This window comes from Trichoplusia ni, chromosome 13, assembly GCF_003590095.1.
Source record: "Trichoplusia ni isolate ovarian cell line Hi5 chromosome 13, tn1, whole genome shotgun sequence".
In the NCBI taxonomy this organism is placed as follows: domain Eukaryota; kingdom Metazoa; phylum Arthropoda; class Insecta; order Lepidoptera; family Noctuidae; genus Trichoplusia; species Trichoplusia ni.
The window spans coordinates 5,302,373-5,325,134 of NC_039490.1; the positions used below are offsets into that span (position 1 = coordinate 5,302,373).

General features: G+C 34.4%; 3 protein-coding genes across 3 annotated transcripts; all 3 read left to right on the plus strand.

Moving 5' to 3' along the window:
• The first annotated feature begins 10,580 nt into the window (after positions 1 to 10,580).
• On the plus strand, positions 10,581 to 11,966 carry LOC113500071. The gene is made up of 2 exons (XM_026880741.1): positions 10,581 to 11,398; positions 11,487 to 11,966. Exons 1-2 carry the CDS (start codon positions 10,601 to 10,603, stop codon positions 11,940 to 11,942), a joined length of 1,254 nt encoding a protein of 417 aa, XP_026736542.1. The 5' UTR covers positions 10,581 to 10,600; the 3' UTR covers positions 11,943 to 11,966.
• Positions 11,967 to 14,348: 2,382 nt separating this feature from the next.
• On the plus strand, positions 14,349 to 16,905 carry LOC113499882. The gene is made up of 2 exons (XM_026880466.1): positions 14,349 to 15,164; positions 15,256 to 16,905. The coding sequence occupies exons 1-2, from the start codon at positions 14,364 to 14,366 to the stop codon at positions 15,715 to 15,717; spliced, it is 1,263 nt and encodes a 420-aa protein (XP_026736267.1). The 5' UTR covers positions 14,349 to 14,363; the 3' UTR covers positions 15,718 to 16,905.
• A 688-nt stretch (positions 16,906 to 17,593) lies between these two features.
• On the plus strand, positions 17,594 to 22,387 carry LOC113499883. The gene is made up of 3 exons (XM_026880468.1): positions 17,594 to 18,086; positions 18,178 to 21,029; positions 21,460 to 22,387. The coding sequence occupies exons 2-3, from the start codon at positions 20,232 to 20,234 to the stop codon at positions 21,919 to 21,921; spliced, it is 1,260 nt and encodes a 419-aa protein (XP_026736269.1). The 5' UTR covers positions 17,594 to 18,086; positions 18,178 to 20,231; the 3' UTR covers positions 21,922 to 22,387.
• The last annotated feature ends 375 nt before the right edge of the window (positions 22,388 to 22,762 follow it).

Genomic DNA, 22,762 nt, shown 5'->3' on the forward strand with positions numbered 1-22,762 from the left:
GAATGTTTGTGAAACTTGTTAAAAACAATTGAATTTCTTACTGAGGAAGTCGTGATGTTCGTAATGAAGTTGAGTTTAAATAAAATCAAGTACATTTTGTAAACAGATTAAAAATAAGATTAAGATTAGATATGCAGGTAACAAATAGAAAATTGATAGATTATTATAACGAATCACTTTCGCATTTTTACAAATTTACGAAAATATCATTCGCGTGAAATCTAATTAAACAGTTATGCAAATTCTGCCCCCCTGTTAACCTAAAGTTTTTGTTACATTGATTCAATTTGCAGGAGCATAACATTCTATGCTTACCACGTTTAAAATAAAATAGAGTGGAATATTCTTTGTTTTACACGAAGGTCGAATAAATATGAATCAGAGTGAGAAAACTGGGTGACGTGTCAGTTTGGTCGCGTGGCAATACTTATCGACATCACGCTCGTAATTTAATAATAAACAGAGGTATTATAATTATTATGATAAATTTATCCTCAATTTTGTGATAACAAATGATAGCGATAAATGCAGCATTAAGTTATCCATAGTCCACGCTTTTTATAAACTAGCAGTTGCGTGCGGCTCTGCCCGCTTGTTCAATTGTACACTGTGTTCTTCCAAATTATACTTGTTTTGTATGATATAATAGTGATAAGGCTGCAGGACTGTCAAATCAAAGTCTTTAAGTCTCAAAGGGGGGCACTGAACTTTTTGAATATTAAGTGCACGTGTTTCGGAAGTGATATCTCATCTTGCTATGAGAGTAGGAAAACAGAATTTTCCTATGTTGGCGCAAGCGTTTCTGCACTTGCGTTTCCCGTGCGGCTGGCTAGCGTCTTGCAAACGCAGTCAGAACTCAGTCAGGACAAATTATTATTGTTTTTTTTGTAAAATCCTTTGTTTAGTCACACGGTATCTTTGAAATCCAAGCTTTCCACAGTGAACTGTGAGCCAGGGATTTCGATGTGAAAAGTATTTCATATCTCTACAGGAAGTTATTATAATAGTGGAATAGTAACATGTGGTAATAACCAAGAAACCTTTGCAATCCACAAACAATGTTTCTATTCTGACACGTTGTTTTTTTTTTGTGAAATTCGTTATACGTTCACACGGGACTGCGTTCATTCTCATCGGAGATATGGTGTGAATAGGGGTGCGTGGCGCGTGCAGCTACCTGACGCATTTCAAGGGTTAATTCACTGTGAAATTATTCATGAATGACGCTTTAAATTAGAACGATTTTTGAGTGTCTATTTATTTATTGAGATTGAATATGAAATTTAATAGCTGTTTCAATATTAAGCAATGCTTAATAAGTATCATCATATTCCGTGTATTCAAAATATTTTGAGTTTCATAATAGTTATTTTCTAGACCTCTAGTATGTAACATTTGAAAACAAAATAAATTTCCCCGGGATTTGAAAAACTATTAACGCTCAAATACAGATTAAATATCAAAAAAATTATGTCTTATTTTTTTATGACAACCGATTCGCTGCATAATTTTCATTACTCCATATTTCGCAATCTAAACATTACTTGCGCAATTAAAAAACGTGATTTTATCGTTGTATTGTTTGTATTGCACTGCATTTTGTATTTATCTAACATTATTCTGATCGTAGTTTTCGCTGTTCAAATTGATTGGAATGACAAGTCAAAGTCAGACAAGACAAGTCGACACTTGTCGAAAAGGAATGTCATTCCCGTCCGTTTGTTGTTTTCCATTCTTATGCGATGCTTCATCTACTAATCTGTTAGCCTCTGTAGCCAAGTTACATTGCTATATTTGTTAGCGTTCATAGAAAACGCTCAAATGTATGATGATAACATTTTGTATCGATATTGATAAGTGATAATTATTCAGTGATACGCATATAATTCTAAAATACATTGTTGCATGTTGGGATTCGAATCTAAGACTTCACTTGCAGCCCAATAGTCCTACCACTTGGCTGTCACTGTTACCTATTAGCACAGATCACTAAATAGTTACTGCTATTAGTACGAATAATTGTCAAAATGACGCTTGGCTAGTGAGGCAGAGTTACATACACAGAAGTGTTTCCTATAAAATTTCCGGTATTACATCGTTCATCCCAAGCCCTTTATGCCAATTTCGTTAATTCTTCCCACGGGATTGCATTGGTTCCCATCGGAGAGTTATGTGGTGGGAACAAGGCCGTTTTGTGGTGTTATGGGTCGCGCTTGCCAAATGACTGCGGACGAAGAAGATTTATTTATAAACGCTATTTTGTTACGGTTTTGCGAAGTGTTTGATTTATTTATTTTTAATTGTTGTAAATCATTATGTACCTGCGTATTTGTAATAATAATAAGACATGTATTTAATAAAAAATAATTATGTGTCAATTAATTTTGGAACTATTAATTAAATGACCGATTTATTATTAAAATTATTTTGAATAAAGATGATTTGCAAGCGCATGATAATCTCGATTTGATTATAGAAGTTTTACAAGTTGGGCGATGACCCAAGTCATTGTTTCGACTTCTTTTCCCCGGGTTACCCAGTAGGGAACTGTCAACTCCAGCAAGCTAAATCAAATATAGCTTTTCGACATGTAAAATTGTTATCAAGTATCAAAATTTCAAATTAAACTTTTTCATCTCATTCTTTTATTATACTGAATTTGAATATACTAATTCTTAAATACCAAGTTGACACCTAACGTATTTTCCCATCATTCTTTTTTCTCATGTGAATTCGTCAGTTCTCACAACCCACTGTTGGGAACAGGGGTGGCACGTGGCCACCAGCGGTCGCAGGATTAAGTAACCGTGTAATAATACGTTAAGGCTATTATTTAGCTAGTCAAATCTAACCCCAAAATAAACGGAAGTGGTTCAGGATTCGTTTAAGCTGTTAAGTGGCTTTATAGTTTTGCATATTTATGAAAATATTTACATATTTGTGTTTTTAATGGAGAATTTTTAGAAAATTTTATTTGAAATTAAATACATTAGATACTATAGTAACTTAATCGGGATCGTAACGCTCTTAACGTCAGACCATGGTGATGGTGGGTTGTAAGTAAAATATCAAGGTATACGTATTCAGTTCCTGAATTATCATCCTAGCCTTTTTCGTCCGACTGCCTATCTGACCTCCTAAACCCAGTTACCTGGGCAACACGATAAACACTTCAGACAGACTTTCTAGCTTCAAATAGTTAAATTCTTCAATAGCTTTTTTATACTAGTTGTCTAGATGTATTGCTATTGAATACAGAATCCCAAACCATAATTCGCACAATCAAAAACATTAAAATGTTAACTCAAAATTGTCTCACGACATCCAAATTCCGTTCTCCCACGATAATAGGCATATTAGAAAAAGTCCGTTTGTAATTCACACGAGACGGTTTTAGGTCACATAGGAAAGTTCGTTGTTCATTCATTCATTCATTCGTTCAGAACTTGTGAGAATGTGGGGTCATGAGTGACGCGTGCCGGTACTCGTCGCATTGAAAGGGTTAAGTGGTTCGGTCCCTGTCAACCCTTAAATGTTTGTTTATTTGGTCATTATTGTAGTACTTAGTGTGGATATTATAATAAATGTGGAATTAATTGTGTGTGAAAAGATATGGAAGAAAAAAATCTTTTTTGTTTAATTTTATATGTCTAGCTATCTTGGTCTGGTGCAAGAAAGGTAGATAGATATCATTAGTAATAGGATACCGATTTCATCTGGCATAGGATATTTAGGCACGGTTTCCGCAAAATAGTACCAGACTACGACCGTCCACCTGCTCTTAACATGTATGTCCTGACTACCTAAACAAGCTTATAAACATAATGATATAATGTACCTACCTGGCTTTTACAAACAAAAAAATAAGCCTCTGTAAACATCTTCACATATCACACTCATAATTACAAAACAATCAGTAGAATTTGCAAGCAACAAAAGTGTACAAAAAAACACAAAATCCCATAAAAACGTCAACAGCTAATTTCAAAGTCGTTTGCTGTTCACACGGGACTGCTTCCGGTGGTGAGACTCGGCTGAGAACGAAGGGTGACGCGTGCCTATTATGAAAAAACTGGTTAGGTGCGAGTCGGACTCGCGACACTAAGGGTTTTATATAAAAAGGCTAAACATAAGTAAATCGGTCACGTGAGAAATCATTTTGAGCGTGGGGATATATGAACGTAACAATCATGAGGAAGAATGTAGACAGACGGACTGCATTTAAACTGGAAAAATGCAGTGCCATTGCTTTACTGCTAATGAACTGCAATCGGACTGCACGTTTGGTTTGCAGTCGCGTCAACTGCAATTTGCGGTAGGATTGCAGGTTGAAATGCAGTCTGTCTGTCTATTTATAGCCTCACCTCGATCATCATTTTTAGTATTTGTTAGTTTTTTATAGTATCGGTTTATCCAACCTGAACTTTGGAGGTAAAAAACATAATCAAAATACAGACGAATTGTTATATAAATATTAGAGTGATACCTGTTTTATTTAAGTGTAATAACAAAAATAAATACCAAAATAAAAAAATAATGGTACCTATTTTATTACAGAAAGTATTCAAAAACCAAAAAAATGTAATTCCATACAACGCGCAAAAATTGTACAAAAAAGAGAGGCATTTTTATGATCATCAATTAATTCAATTTCCCATTCACACTGAATATATAACGAGCATTTCGCTCGGGATGAAATGGAAAGAGGTTGGGGTAAAAAGTACCGATACATCGCGTTCATAGGGTTATAAGTATAAAGAATATTATGAAAAAAAGTGTTTTGTGACTGTTTTAATTCTTATTTTTGGTTTAAGAAATTGTTGTACATTTATTTGTCTTTATATTTGTCTAGTAAAGCAAAGATTGCTTCATCATCATTGGCCTAGCCTTTTCCCAACTATGTTGGGGTCTGCTACCAGTCTAGCCGGTTTCAGCTAAGTACCAGTGTTTTACAAGGAGTGACTGCCTATCTGACCTCCTTAACCCAGTTACCTAGGCAACACGATACCCCTTGGTTAAACTGGTTGTCAGACTTTTCAAGCTTCTGACTACCTGTATCGACTGTCAAAGATGTAGGAATAACAGCCGGGACCCACAATTTAACGTGCCTTCCGAAACACGAAGGAACTCGTTATGACAAAGATGGTCACCCATCTACGGACCAACCGCGTCAAGCATAGCTTAACCTGTAATCGTTTCACTTATGCGGTTATAGCTTAGCCACGAGCTTAGATTGCTTAGGTTATTAAATTGATTTGTGACCTATTTCTTCCGTTGATTTTTTTGCTTTAGCCCTAATCATGATATTTTTTTAGTACAGGGACTTGTCATGGTAGTAGCTGTGATAATATGATTTAAAAATAGTTTTTTTTTATTAAATCGTTCCCAACGAACTATTATAATAACGACAATATAAACACATTAAGTAACTGTTATTTTTTCTCAAGAGAAACATCCCTCATAAGAGGGAGATAACAATAGCCACTAACCGTTTCTTGAGATCAAAACTCGACTTTCTATTGTATTGCAACAAATAAAGTCGTTTTTTTATGGAACAATACCTTTAGTCATACTTTGACTAGAGAAAGGGCCTTTGTACATCAGGCGATCAAGCAAGGCCCGTCTTAAATTTCCGACAACTTTTGATACTCGATGAGTTTGTATGGCCGTTAAATAGGTTAAGTCTATAAGATGCATTCATGTTGTACGAAGTATCCAAGAGATAAATCTCTATTGATTTTTTAGTTAAAAAAGCCGTTTTTTATCTTCAATTAGAGCACTTAGACAACGGTAAAGGGTGGTATCCTATCTGTTTGTTTCTTATTTATTTATTTTATGTAAGTTTACAAAAGACTTAAAATTCTCATAGTCACGTACAAAGCAAATGCAATATAAAAAAAAAACTCCAGCTGCAGCAGTAGGAGAAATTAAAAAGAAATTGAGGTACGAGTATTTTTTTTTCTTGTACAGACAAAACTAACACATTATCTATCACACACTATCTACATCAGTATTTTTTAGTTACAAAGCTTACGCCTATTTTACAAAATCGAGCTAATCGAAACTCGCTAATCGAGCTAAAACAAAAACAAATGACGCTACAATCTACCAAACAATTGACAAAAGACCTTTCGGATGAAATGCATGACAAAATATTTATTGAATGTGCGGCAGGAGGCATTGCGCCAGATCGTCAATGCTATGGGTAACGTTCCCCGTGAGATTTAGAGCAGTTTGGACACGACCGGTAAGTGACGCGGAGCTAAATGGTCTGGGTTAAGGCCACTAAACGAGCGTTTAAATGTTTTATACAATATGATAAAAGTTAAAATGACATAGGTTGCATATGTATATGTTTTACACATATACTGATTCAAATGAAAATATAACATTACCACGATAAAAATAAATATTGTATTAAATAGCTCCTCTACTCTGTTTTCTCACAGAACACCAAACATACCAACAATATTATAATATCTTCCATTCGCCAGAAAATACATCTAAGTTAGGATTGAAATCCAGGAGAGGGTTCATCGTTTTTAGTGTCGAAGAACAGAAGACATACTTACACCTCGCGACAGTTTGTCTTCTTGTTTGACAGTAATTTTCCGGCACATGAATGCTAGATGCCCATGTAGGCTTGGTAATAAGAATAATAGAGTGGCCAATAGCAGAAGAGTAGACAAAATTGTAATATTAGATGAAAGAAGAAAAAAAAGCAAATAATTATGGCAAAAATAGCTCTTAGTTCATGGATAAAACAATGAAGCAAGATTGCTTTAGAAAATGAGACGGGGGCTAGAAAACAACAAAAACGACTGCTGAACTAATATTGTTGCCACGAACAGCAATTACCTATAATATATTTTAATAACAGTGTTGATGAAGATAATAGAGGCGACAAACTAGGCAATAGTGACAAAGATTTTTATATCAATCATTTAAGTTTTTATTTTCGATATAAAGATACTAAATTTTAGATTCGATATTTTAAGCGAAAATTTGTTTCAAGCCAGGATTGTTTGACTTTCTTTAAATAGTTCACTTTTAGGGTTCGGTACCAATGGTAAGGGCAAAAAGAACGGATCCATATTAGTAAGACTTTATCGGCCAGGCTGTATGTAACAAACCGTCTTGCCAAGCAGTTGCAATTTTCATACATGCTGTAAGTACCTACATATATTTATGTTGCCGCAATACCACCAAATAATGGAAATGTAAAAATCAAGATCAAACAGCGATCGATTTTAAAATTGTATAATAATTCATGTGTTCACAAAACTGTAGTAAAAATTTCAATGTTTCTCCTTCATAAATACCTTGCACACGTTTCTCTCCCCGCTGTTTTCCTGGGCCTACAGTTAAGCGCATACAACATTAGTGTTTCGAGCGGCATTCCAACTCGCTATATAATTGTTAACATAGGTCAACTTGTGTTACGTCATTGTAAAGGTGGAACACACGTTCTGAAACCGCACTACATGTTAAATGTCATGTGATCCCTGTACAATGTAAGTTTCGTTGTATCCTACCCTTATAAATACATGATACAATACAGTAAGGAATTTGACTTAAAAAATCTTTTTAATCGGTCAGACAGTCATCCAAAGAAAAATGGTTATGTATTTTCTCTTCTATCTCGTAAACAAAAAATGAAGGTGATACAGTGATTTAAAATCTAGTGTGACGTCACTTACCAGTTTGCTTTTTACTAGCAAATGATGTTTTTAGCCCCCACTACGAAACTTTTATTTTTTTATAAATAGCCTATTTATTGTTAGTGATGATGGAAGTCACTGAAATGTATTGATAAGTAGGTATGGTACGATGGTCTTCACGGCTATTTTGACTGGCCACTTCGAGTTATTAAGAAGATTTGCTTCTTCAGGGACTGTATTAAAACCATTGTTGCTACTGTAACAAGAAGAAGCCTACCAGTTTCTTCAGGCTGAGATATTTTTTTTGTAAATTCTAATTGAGTACTGCCTCAGAGACCGGATGTACAGTTGATATCAGATGATACAACTGTTATACCAAAAACATTAGAAATAACACCGAGGTTAAGCAGCTTTTAGTAAGGTAATAAATACGTTGATGGGAGACGATATTTTGAAGGTCACTTGTCAAATTTTATTACTAGTTTTACATTTAATCTTTGTCGCATTTGATAGCACCGTGTTGTACCTATCTCTCTTCTTTTACTTTTAAATTCCTTTCATAGCTGTAATACAAGTCAATATTGTACATAATTTGCACTATAATAGAAATCCATTTCCCCCAGTTTAGCGTTTGTACTCGAATCGGGAATTCTTTCACACTATATTTGGGTTACAATTTGCTCTCTCGTATACATCTTACGCGTAAAACTTTTCGGAGAAATCTCTTCGTTCTCTACTATTGAAGTTTGCACTTTACTTTAATAGTTATAGAGTCGCTTTTGGATTTGTAGCTTCGAAAAATTTTCAACTATGTTATATGTCTCGAAGTAAGAAATTTCATTTGAGACGATTTCGCGATTTCCCTCACTTGTTCCCCTGAGGACAGACCGTTGATTTATCAAGGAATGTTCTCTCTAGTTTTTATTTGGAAAAATATATTTTGCATACTGTTGTGAACATGTGTACGCATGCTAAAATTAGAAGTGGTAACAATTTGATATGGGACAAAATATGATTAGCTCAAACCCAAAATTGTATACATTTCAATAATTGATTTAAATGTCTGCACGGATATCCACGTGGCTCAGGTCACCACGTGCGCGATGTGTCGTTGGTTAGATCCCTGCATAGGATAAGCGTTTGAGTGATCCACGAATGTGGCCCTGAGTCTAGGTCCTTGTGCATGTGACTTGAATGTTTGTGAAACCCCCCGCGACAGTAGACTGAATTCATTAATGAGTTAACCTCTATAATAACACCATGATGTACCATTCGCCTTCATCACGCAAAACACTGTTATAATTTATTTTGCTAAAATGCTTACCAAACCTTATGGCGTTGCAATATGGTGTATATTAGCATGGATTTTTGTTATAACTAATGAAGATACATATTGCACTCAATAGTGCATTAACTGATTAGAACTCAGTCGCCTTGTACTCTTTGTTTTATATCAAATGCGGTCAAACGTCAGGTAAATATAAGGTAAAACTACGATTTGTTGAATATGTATAATATATTTATTCAGATAAACACAGATAAACAAAATCAAGAAAAAATCCTTAACGTATGTTATCCTGTATCATAACTGCTAAAAGTAGGATTTTAGAGATCAAAAATATTAATTTGTCAAGGCGTTGGTTTTCTTCATCCGTTCGATTCTGCACCTGTGGACAAGGTACATTACTCCTAACGCTAAATAATCGCTCAAATGTAGGCCTACTTAACTGTCAATAAATAATAAATAAATAAATGCGGACACCATCACATACATTGTTCTGAACCCAAAGTAAGTTGCTGAAGCACTTGTGTTATGGAATTCAGATACAACTGGACTTTAAAAGAGACTGCGACCCCTGAGTTTGTTTCGACATTTCTTCTTAGGGTAGTCAGCTAGGAAATGTCGGCTCCATCGTTCTCAAAAAAGACATGTAAAGTGAGTAATATCCTATTTGCAGAATAAATAATTTCATTTCATTTCAGGACCTCAGAGCTAGCGACACCTTGAAACCGGTGCATATGCCACTCGACCACGGAGGTCGTCAAGAAGTTAATAAGTCAAGATCACATCACTTGCCAAAACGAAATGTAATTCTCATAAATGCAAAATTGACTGTTCGTTTTCTATTTAAACATGATGCAATTTTAACCAACCTTCTGTTTAAAGGTCTCTTTTTTTTCTCCTGATCTAAGTAGTCATGTGCTTATAATAATAACATATTTCTTTGTTAGAATATTTTATATGCATATTTTACCTGTGTGGGACTTACTTTACGAATGTTTACGTTAAAACTAATTTATGACTTGTACAAGGCCGACAACAGGCCAGTCAGGGAAACATTCACATTATACGAACTCCAAATAATTGAAAGCTGGTGTAGAAAAAACTTTGGCTGTGTCTTAGCAACTAGTTTACTAAAACTAGACTTGAAACCTCAACAGTTTTATTATAATCAAAGACATCCGCTGATAACTTTAAATAGAATGAATCATAGTTTCAGACTAATCTAAAATATCTATTTTATCTCTTTCCGTCGCCGCGTCGGCTTGATATGTCAATGTGATGATTTTTAAACCAGTCACGCTTACAGCTGAGATAATATTGTAAAATGATACAATAATTATTTATAATACAACTATTTCATGCTGACAGATTATTTTCATTAATTCTAAGATCATTTTAATATGATTATTAATCTTGTATCTATCACCAAGTTGAAAGTTAGCTATAGTCATTGTATGATTCGATTATTTATTTTTTCAGAAAAACCAGATTTTCGAAAAAAGGATTTCGAAAATTCGGTCGGAGATAGAAACTACTGATAAAACTATACTTAGCCCCATCATTATCTAATCTTCAACAATGTACGCTGATACAGCTGACAATATAAATATCGATTGTGTATTATGTACCACGTTAGTATCTCATAGACAATACCATGGCCAAATACAATTTCGAAGGAGACCTTGAAAATATAAGTGACCCACAACTGGAATTCATCAATCAAGTGATACAAGAACTAGACATCAAAGTTAAAAAGGTGACATTCAAACCTGTAGGTAAGGCTGGTGATAATTTTGCAGCAAGTGTAAAGAGAATAATCATTGATGGAGATGATGCAACTATACGAATGATTGCCAAAATAGCACCTCAATCCGAAGGCATCCGTGGAATTGTGAGCACTCCTATTACATTTTCTAATGAACATATCATATACACAGAGTTCTTACCAAAAATTGAACAGCTTCAAAAAGACGCAGGTGTGCCAAATGAAGACCGATTGAGGTACCCAAAATGTTATGGGTCTTCACTCGAGAAACCAAATGAAGTGATACTACTTGAAGACTTGAGTGTATCAGACTTTATTATGCTGGACAAATTCAAATCTTTACCAGACAATTGCGTAAGAAGTATACTGAAGAACTTTGCAATACTGCATTCTCTTTCGTTTGTGTTAAAGCGCAGGGAACCAGAAAAGTTTGATGACTTTAAACATAGATTCACTGATGTCTGGAGTATTAATTCTCATGACGAAGGAGCAATAATTTACATGGAAAAGCTTGAAAGTGACCTTTCATCACTTCTTGACGAAGAATATCATAGAAGTAAGATAAGAAATAAAATGAAAGACATGGTACATTCTTCCGTTGAGCTAAATAAAAATGAGCTCAATAACCAATACTCAGTTATACAGCATAGCGATGCTTGGACCAATAATTTTATGTTTCGCTTTAAGGTAAAGTATTTACATATATTACAGAAGGTTAATATGGACAGTTAACAGCATCATTTTTACTTATCTGACTAATTGTTTTGATTTACAGGAGGACGAATTACTGGAATCGATAATTATAGACTACCAAACGGCGAAGAACGGAAATCCTGTTAGCGATATTTTGTATACAATTTTCAGTTCCACCGACTACGATTTCAGGAAAAACAATTTCTACGACTGGATTGACTGTTATTATTCAGAACTCGATAGATCACTATCATACTTCAATCTCGAATCAAAATCAGTATATCCAAGAGAACAGCTAGACGCAGATATGAAAAAGCACGGAAGTTTCCTTTTCGCCCAATGCTGCGTCTGTTGCAACATTATGTTGCGAAATAGTGAGGAGGCAGTAGAAGTTTTAGAAGCCATGCATAATTCTGAGGACGTATCTGTTATATTGGATTCAATGAGAGCAGACACTTTAGAAGATGCGTCTCGAGAGAAAATCAGGGAAAGGATCATTGGCCTAATAAACAGCTTCACTGAATATGGACTACTTTAGCAATAAATACATTGATCACCATGATTTGACTTTTAATAACACAGCCAATGGATAAGACAATAGAATAATAACTATTTTAAATTGTTCCAAAAGATTCATATCAATTTATCACATATATTTTTAAAACAACAATGATAATAGCGTTACACGACGATAAATAAAATTTCAAGACAACATAGTTTCCGGAATTTGATAAAATCACATTCTATAGAGAAAACAATAAAACAAAAAAATATTTACGGTTTTTCGATGACCTAAGTATTGTAGACCCAACTGTTGACAGTTGTATTACCATAAATGCTAATGCAAAACTACCTAAAACATTAACAAACTAATCTAATAATAGCAGCCGAAGATAGATCTCTATGGCGTGCAATTGAGGAGGCCTATGCAGTGGACGGATTTGGGCGAATATAATAATGATGATGATGAATCTAAAAGTCACTTAAAACAAAATACGTTAAACAAATTATTTAATATTGTATAGTAGTAGTATAGTAAGGTAGTGCCTGTCAAAGTTTAAGTCCCACTGCCCACAACCACACACACACACACACACACACACACACACACACACACACACACACACACACACACACACACACACACACACACACACACACACACATCCACAATTCAGCAGGATTGGCAGAAGAAGAAATCAGTTTTTCCAACTACAAAGTTACTCACACCGTTTCTGGGATGATGGATGGTCAGGAAACATTTGCACTAGGTTAGCCGAGTCTCCAGGCACTCAAAGCTCTGGTGAAGAACGACACATCAAAATCAATAAGAATAAAAACTATGATTTATCATATCATATAAGGTGATATACTAATATCAGAGTCCTATCCGTATGGGTAGAGTGCCTCGAGTTCAAACTTGGTCATCTATGATCACTGAAGCATAAGCAATACATTTTTACATACAGCTAAAACGAATGAGAGTAAAATCCGAATGCATGTTAAGTAATTTTTAAAAGTCAATTATATAAAAAAAAAATGTTCTTATCATCAAGAAGATTAGGCCAGAAATCACCATAATTTGTAGACCCATAGAGAGATTTAACTCAAGTCTAATAGAATTAAACAGTTTTTTTATTGATTGATTTATTCATAAAGTTTATCTATTAGGTTATCATTGGCCTAGCCTTTTCCCAACTATGTTGGGAGTCAGCTACCAGTCCAACCGGTTTCAGCTAAGTACCAGTGTTTTACAAGGATCGACTGCCTACCTGACCTCCTTAACCCAGTTACCTGGGCAACACGATACCCCTTGGTTAGACTGTCTGTCAGACTTTTTCAAGCTTCTGACTACCTGTAACGACTGTCAAAGATGTAGGAATAACAGCCGGGACCCACAATTTAACGTGCCTTCCGAAACACGGAGGAACTCGTTGTGACAAAGATGGTCACCCATCTACGGACCAACCGCATCGAGCATATCTTAACCTGTGATCGAATCACTTATGCGGTTATAGGTTAGCCACGAGTTTATCTATTAGGTTAATCGAAAATAAATACGAAATTCTGAGTCTTAATTACTCGCAGTCCAGAATTTTAATGATGATCAATGAGTCTCAAATAAGCTGAAAAATCAAAGCCGGATAAGTTGTTCTTTACCTGATAGAGAGAGTTTATTAAGCCCAATCGGTCAAAATTATCCAATCTGCCTGATTACACAGATAGCCGAGTGGTTGAGGCACGCCAAACCCACTGTGCACGTCGTGTCGCGGGTTCAATCCCCGCGTAGGACAAGCATTTGTGTGATCTACTAATCCTTACTCTGATTCTGAATGACTCCCTCGACACAATATACAAGATACAATTTCTTACTGCGGGAGTCGTTTTTTAAATTTTTGTTGCGGGGAGTTTCACATACTCAGGACAAGCAATCTTGGATCGCACAAACGCTTGGCCCACGAAGGGACCGAAACCACGACGCGTTTTTTATAAACGCGTGTATATGTTGTTTCATTCCATTTTAATGAGTCGCTAAAGTGAATATTTCTTTCTTGAATCACGTCTATGCAATCTAAGTCAGATCTATTCAGAATCATTTTCAATTATTACTTCATTATCTTGGACCTAAATAAACAATGAATTCATTTTCAAACACTTATTAATGGCACCACCTCACCTTACGAGAAACAATACATTATTACGCGAACCGAGACTCACTGGACCGACTTTACCAGAAGCGGCCCACATTTTTATAAAGTCAAAAATACCGATTATTTATTTGTTTAAGAACAGTGTGATACTGCCCTAGCTGATGTCGTATCTATACAAATAATAATAAATAATAAACAAGTCATCACTACTATTATATCTAATCTACGCACTAAATCCAATCGGTATAGATATCGAAACTGTATAAATAACGAAGAATCATAAAATTAAATGTAAAAACAATTAAACAATGGCACCGTTTAATTTTGATGGCAGCTGCGAAAATATAGGCGATGGAGTATTGGATTTTATCTATAAAGTTATAAAGGAACAAGATATCAAGGTTCAGAAGATTACATTAAAGCCTGTTGGCAAACCTGGTGACAATTTTGCGGCAAACGTGAAAAGGGTTGTTGTAGAAGGTGAAGATAGAAGTTTTCAACTAATTGCGAAACTTGCTCCACAAAATGAAAATGCGCGCAAACTTGTGAAGATAACTGAAGTGTCTATGAATGAACATATAATGTATACTGAGTTTTTACCGAAGATAGAACAATTGCAAAAAGAAGCAGAAGTGCCTAAAGCAGACCGCTTGCGATACGCTAAATGTTATGGTTCCTTAACGGACTATCTTAAAGAAGTAATTCTTTTGGAAGACCTGGCATTATCCGACTTTTCAATTTTGGACAAATTCGTATCATTAAATAATATTTGTGTTAAAAGTGTTTTGAAAAATATGGCAATTTTACACTCGTTCTCATATATCTTAAAATCCCGGGAACCTGAAACATTTAATAGTTTGAAAAGCAGATTAAGTGATATTTGGTATCTTTTAAGTAAGGAAGACAATATGAAAGTTGTCGCTGAACAGTTTCAAAATAATATTTTATCTGCATTTGAAGAAGATATTGATGTAAAAAACAAAATTCAAAGCAATTTCGAGAATTTGTTTACCAATACGGTCGATTTGGCAGAATTTGAATACAATAACAAGCATTCAGTGATTTTACAAGCTGACCCCTGGACAAATAATTTTATGTTTCGATTTGAGGTAAAGTATTATTTATTTCTATTTGGAAATATGTAGTAACTTTTAGGTCTGTTTTTTATCAATAATACAATAAAATTGCTTTGGATTTCAGGAGGAACAACTATTGGAGTCCATCATGATTGATTACCAACTTTCGAAAAACGGGAATCCTGTTAACGATATTATGGCCTTAATTTTTAATTGCACCGATTATGAATCCAGATCAAAACACTACTTTGAGTGGCTCGACTTCTATCACGCAGAATTAGATAAATCATTATCTTATTTTAACCTTAGTGCTAAATCAGTTTACCCCAGAAGTGAGATGGATGCAGATATTAAAAGGTATGCACAATTTCTTTTTGCACAAAGTTGTATCGCTTGTGTTATTGCGATGAGAACTGGTGCTGAAGCTGTTGAAATGGTGGATGCTATGCAAAATTCCAGTGACTATTCTGAATTAGTGAATTCAGTGAAAACAGATACATTGAAAGACAAATCGCTAGCTTTTATGAAAGGTAAAATAATGAATATACTGACCAGCTTCGAAGAATTGGGTATTTTTAGTGATTAAACGTTTATTTTATGACTACTGGTTGATTTTATTATTGGGATGTCTAACAGTGGTAAGGGATCATGTACATAATGAGCAATCTAACATTGAGATAAGTTGCACCGTTGTGAGAGCGCAATGGCTACATCATTATGTATCAACATGTATTGTGTAAAATATGTCTGCCATACTTGGCCTTTCAAAATGTCGTGAGTCTTTGTCATTTTGTCATCGCTCTTATGAGTAACTTTGAAGGTATTTTAGAAATTCCTCATACCAAAGCGAACGATCGTGCATAGCAGCTCACTATAGAAGGCAAAAATGGTCAGAATATCTTAGACAGATACAGTAACCAATTCTTGACCAGTCTAGTCGAAAACATTATTGAAAAATTGACTTTACAAAGTGCTGGGCTACAGCTCATCAGTACTCCCGTAGTAGACTAATACGCCATCACTCTTAACCTCATCTATTAATAGACTATAAGATGATGACAAAAATAAAGCACTCATAACAATCAGTTTTTTTGTGGATCGTTAATATTTTAGTGTGACCAAATAACAATGCAATTCTTTATGGAGTTCGACACAGATAATCCGTGTCTAAGATCATTATTATTGTCTACATTAAATAAAAAATAACAACAATAGTAACGTGAACAAAAGTTACGTACTGTAGGGCCAAATGCCGTAAGCGAGTACGGAACTTAAACAATGTATTACCTGCATTAATATGGCGACTTCCAGCACTAGTCATCTGTTATATGTAACCATGTTCTTCCTTCTTCCCCTAAATTTTACGACCCAGGCCTAGAATAAACCCTATTTTAATTGAGGAGCCCACTAGGGCTGATGCCTGCCGGGGCAGCGGTATTGTCCGAAATGGTTACCGCGGCTCCTGTAACACAAAATGGGTGGGGTTTGTTCAGTACAAGTAGGAACCCCCTCTGCTCAACCCAAAGCAGAAGAAATTATTTAATAATTTCTCATCCGAAAGAAACCCCTTTGTGTGTAAAAAGATTGTACACATCGTTCATACACATTTCGATGTTGATACGCCGGGATATTCTGGATTTGTGTTTTGTTTAAAGAAATGTGGATAGTTTGATGTAAAATTATATTTATTTTGTAATCTATAGATGCATGTATATAAGAATTGGAGTCTGTTTGTAATAATGAAAATATTGAAATAAAGGTTTTTATGACAGTGTTATTTTGTTTTGTTTCTCTGTCTTTTTTCTGGCTAATCTCTGAAATGGCTTGACCGACTTTGACGGAAAATTTATGGGCTTGTAGCTAATGACGTATACAGGTATAGGTACAAAAATAAATACGAAGTCGCAGGTAGATCTGGTCTTGAATGTGTTCTGTTTCCACACCAAATGAAAGCTATCAGGTTTTTATGGACTCGGTTCATTGCGATAATTAATTACTTTATCAATGTGTTACGGAATCAAATCGCAATAAAAAAATAAACGGTAAATACGAGGTCACTGATGTAAATCTGAGGCAGTCTTAATACATTTGATTCTGTGGATCAAATCCAATCGGTATTGTTACGGAAAAATATAGAGAAACATTGTTTTAAATTGACTTGGTCAAAAAATTAAACAATGGCAGAATTCAACTTTGCTGGAAGCATTGAAAATATAAGCGATAGCTTGTTGGAGTTAATTAAGAAAGTGATAAAAGAACAAAACGTTAAAGTTAAAAAAGTTACGTTTGAACCTGCTGGCAAGGCTGGCGATAACGTAGGATCTAACACGAAAAGGATCATTGTAGAAGGAGAAGAGAAAAGATTACAATTGTTTGCGAAAATTGCACCACAAAATGAAGGATTACGTCAGTTATGGACGATTAGGTTGTCATTTTTAAATGAAGATATTATGTACACTGAGTTCTTTCCAAAACTAGAAAAAATGCAAAGACCGCTTGCGATACGCTAAATGTTATGGTTCCTTAACGGACTATCTTAAAGAAGTAATTCTTTTGGAAGACCTGGCATTATCCGACTTTTCAATTTTGGACAAATTCGTATCATTAAATAATATTTGTGTTAAAAGTGTTTTGAAAAATATGGCAATTTTACACTCGTTCTCATATATCTTAAAATCCCGGGAACCTGAAACATTTAATAGTTTGAAAAGCAGATTAAGTGATATTTGGTATCTTTTAAGTAAGGAAGACAATATGAAAGTTGTCGCTGAACAGTTTCAAAATAATATTTTATCTGCATTTGAAGAAGATATTGATGTAAAAAACAAAATTCAAAGCAATTTCGAGAATTTGTTTACCAATACGGTCGATTTGGCAGAATTTGAATACAATAACAAGCATTCAGTGATTTTACAAGCTGACCCCTGGACAAATAATTTTATGTTTCGATTTGAGGTAAAGTATTATTTATTTCTATTTGGAAATATGTAGTAACTTTTAGGTCTGTTTTTTATCAATAATACAATAAAATTGCTTTGGATTTCAGGAGGAACAACTATTGGAGTCCATCATGATTGATTACCAACTTTCGAAAAACGGGAATCCTGTTAACGATATTATGGCCTTAATTTTTAATTGCACCGATTATGAATCCAGATCAAAACACTACTTTGAGTGGCTCGACTTCTATCACGCAGAATTAGATAAATCATTATCTTATTTTAACCTTAGTGCTAAATCAGTTTACCCCAGAAGTGAGATGGATGCAGATATTAAAAGGTATGCACAATTTCTTTTTGCACAAAGTTGTATCGCTTGTGTTATTGCGATGAGAACTGGTGCTGAAGCTGTTGAAATGGTGGATGCTATGCAAAATTCCAGTGACTATTCTGAATTAGTGAATTCAGTGAAAACAGATACATTGAAAGACAAATCGCTAGCTTTTATGAAAGGTAAAATAATGAATATACTGACCAGCTTCGAAGAATTGGGTATTTTTAGTGATTAAACGTTTATTTTATGACTACTGGTTGATTTTATTATTGGGATGTCTAACAGTGGTAAGGGATCATGTACATAATGAGCAATCTAACATTGAGATAAGTTGCACCGTTGTGAGAGCGCAATGGCTACATCATTATGTATCAACATGTATTGTGTAAAATATGTCTGCCATACTTGGCCTTTCAAAATGTCGTGAGTCTTTGTCATTTTGTCATCGCTCTTATGAGTAACTTTGAAGGTATTTTAGAAATTCCTCATACCAAAGCGAACGATCGTGCATAGCAGCTCACTATAGAAGGCAAAAATGGTCAGAATATCTTAGACAGATACAGTAACCAATTCTTGACCAGTCTAGTCGAAAACATTATTGAAAAATTGACTTTACAAAGTGCTGGGCTACAGCTCATCAGTACTCCCGTAGTAGACTAATACGCCATCACTCTTAACCTCATCTATTAATAGACTATAAGATGATGACAAAAATAAAGCACTCATAACAATCAGTTTTTTTGTGGATCGTTAATATTTTAGTGTGACCAAATAACAATGCAATTCTTTATGGAGTTCGACACAGATAATCCGTGTCTAAGATCATTATTATTGTCTACATTAAATAAAAAATAACAACAATAGTAACGTGAACAAAAGTTACGTACTGTAGGGCCAAATGCCGTAAGCGAGTACGGAACTTAAACAATGTATTACCTGCATTAATATGGCGACTTCCAGCACTAGTCATCTGTTATATGTAACCATGTTCTTCCTTCTTCCCCTAAATTTTACGACCCAGGCCTAGAATAAACCCTATTTTAATTGAGGAGCCCACTAGGGCTGATGCCTGCCGGGGCAGCGGTATTGTCCGAAATGGTTACCGCGGCTCCTGTAACACAAAATGGGTGGGGTTTGTTCAGTACAAGTAGGAACCCCCTCTGCTCAACCCAAAGCAGAAGAAATTATTTAATAATTTCTCATCCGAAAGAAACCCCTTTGTGTGTAAAAAGATTGTACACATCGTTCATACACATTTCGATGTTGATACGCCGGGATATTCTGGATTTGTGTTTTGTTTAAAGAAATGTGGATAGTTTGATGTAAAATTATATTTATTTTGTAATCTATAGATGCATGTATATAAGAATTGGAGTCTGTTTGTAATAATGAAAATATTGAAATAAAGGTTTTTATGACAGTGTTATTTTGTTTTGTTTCTCTGTCTTTTTTTCTGGCTAATCTCTGAAATGGCTTGACCGACTTTGACGGAAAATTTATGGGCTTGTAGCTAATGACGTATACAGGTATAGGTACAAAAATAAATACGAAGTCGCAGGTAGATCTGGTCTTGAATGTGTTCTGTTTCCACACCAAATGAAAGCTATCAGGTTTTTATGGACTCGGTTCATTGCGATAATTAATTACTTTATCAATGTGTTACGGAATCAAATCGCAATAAAAAAATAAACGGTAAATACGAGGTCACTGATGTAAATCTGAGGCAGTCTTAATACATTTGATTCTGTGGATCAAATCCAATCGGTATTGTTACGGAAAAATATAGAGAAACATTGTTTTAAATTGACTTGGTCAAAAAATTAAACAATGGCAGAATTCAACTTTGCTGGAAGCATTGAAAATATAAGCGATAGCTTGTTGGAGTTAATTAAGAAAGTGATAAAAGAACAAAACGTTAAAGTTAAAAAAGTTACGTTTGAACCTGCTGGCAAGGCTGGCGATAACGTAGGATCTAACACGAAAAGGATCATTGTAGAAGGAGAAGAGAAAAGATTACAATTGTTTGCGAAAATTGCACCACAAAATGAAGGATTACGTCAGTTATGGACGATTAGGTTGTCATTTTTAAATGAAGATATTATGTACACTGAGTTCTTTCCAAAACTAGAAAAAATGCAAAGAGATGCAGGAGTACCTGAAACAGACCGTTTTCGATACGCTAAATGTTATGGATCTTTTACTGAAAATCTTCAAGAAACACTAATTTTGGAAGACCTTAAACTATCCGAATTCACAATGTTGGACAAACTCGTATCCATGAACGATACTTGTGTCAAAAGCGTTTTAAAAAATTTAGCTATCTTACATTCTTTCTCATTTGTTTTGAAATCCAGGGAACCAGAAACGTTTGATGATTTCAAAAATAAGTTGACCAATATTCGGCGTGCGACGATGGAGAAATGTCCACCAGAAGTTTACGCGGAACCAATTGTGTCCAGCATTTCATTTTTAATCGACAATGAAAAATGGATCAATGTCATAAAAAGTATTTTACCAAATCTGACTTCTGAAATTGTTATGCTATCAGATTTTGAAAACAGTTACAAGAATTCAGTCATAATACAAGGCGACGCCTGGACAAATAACTTCATGTTTCGTTTTAAGGTAAAACTTGCTAATACTAAATTTTATTACACAAATATTGAAATTGAATGAGACCTTCACAGGTATAAAAACGATAGTAACAGTAGTACGTATTATGTACATACATATATATACTATTTATGGTGGCGTTCGAGCGTTCATGTCAGACTCGCGCCGTGGCCTCATACAAAAAAAAAACTGGGGAATAATATAGGACCCCAGTTAAATATTTACGTATTCTGTCTTGCTTAATAAAGAACGACCACATAATAACATAATTTGTAAAAATATAATTTTATAAAAAGAATTAAAAAAGGAGCCAACCCAACATAACCTACCCATGATAATTACATTGCTTATTGTTTTTTTTTGCAGTTTAGGAAAATTGCTTACTTGACAAATAAAATATTTTTCTTACTTAAATTTACGACAGTAATACTTTGAATTTCAGGAGGGCCAATTAACAGAATCCGTAATACTAGATTATCAAACTGCGTCAAACGGGAATCCTATGACCGATGTTTTGACGTTAATCTTCAACTGCACCGACTATGAAACCAAGTGTAAACACTATTACGACTGGATCGATTACTATCACTCAGAATTAGATAAAGCCTTATCTTATTACAAGCTCTCGGCAAGCTCAGTTTACCCCAGAAGCGAAATGGATGCAGACCTGAAACGCTATGCTAAATTAATTTTAAGTTTGAGTTGCGCCATGTGCATTATGGCGATGAGATCTGGTGATGAAGCCGTTGAAATGGTGAATGCTCTACAAAATGCCAGTGAATATTCTGGTATCCTAGAAACAATGAATACCAAAGGATTAGAAAAAAAATCGAGAGATGTATTAAAAGATAAAATTGAAGGTTTTTTTAAGAGTTATGAAACATTTTGTGTTTCTGAAGATTAAAGCGTTTTAATTAAGTGGTTACTGATTTTACCCTGGTGTCCCACTACTTTTTCGATGTCAGTATCCTTCCACAATTCTCTAACGCACGCCTTTTTATTCATATTCTTAAGTTTGGAAAGAAAATGGTGGATTTGAATTGGTTTTAACTGTGATACAGAACTAGACTTAGACTATTCAGACTAAAGAATGGTATAAGTTTGTTTTCTAAGAGATGGAAATTAATTGGGATTCGGATAGAGAAGACCATGGATAAAAACTGTGTCACAATCAAGCGCAAAAATTGGTAGCCTCAATTGAATATGTGCAATGTGGGGAGTTATTGGTGTCTAAATGATAAAGACGTGTTGCTATGTCTAAGGTGTATATTATACTGAACTGATTAACTTAAGCTTAATACTAAGTAAATGTATAGGTTTGTCGGGAGTAAGGTCGGCTTACACACTACACCTCCCCCGATAATAAAATTTAAAAAAATACAATCGTGTTTTTTTTTATACATAAAAAAATCGAATATTGTTGTAAAAATAAACAGCTGATTGTTACTTAATTTTAAAGAAATGTACTGTTAACAATATTATTACTATATATACTGAATTACATTTGTCAAATTACAAGTATTATAATTGTTACAAAAAATATTAAGTAAATAATAAAACTTCACAAACTTCAGATTACTTAAAAGCAAAACATTGTTTCAATTTCTGTTATTATATTATTTATTTTAAACTTTTCATATTTTATAACAAAAATAAAATCTTTGTACCTATATTATCAAAATTTATTTTCCATATTTCATTTTATTTTCTACAAATACATGTTTTTAATGTCTTATCCATAATTT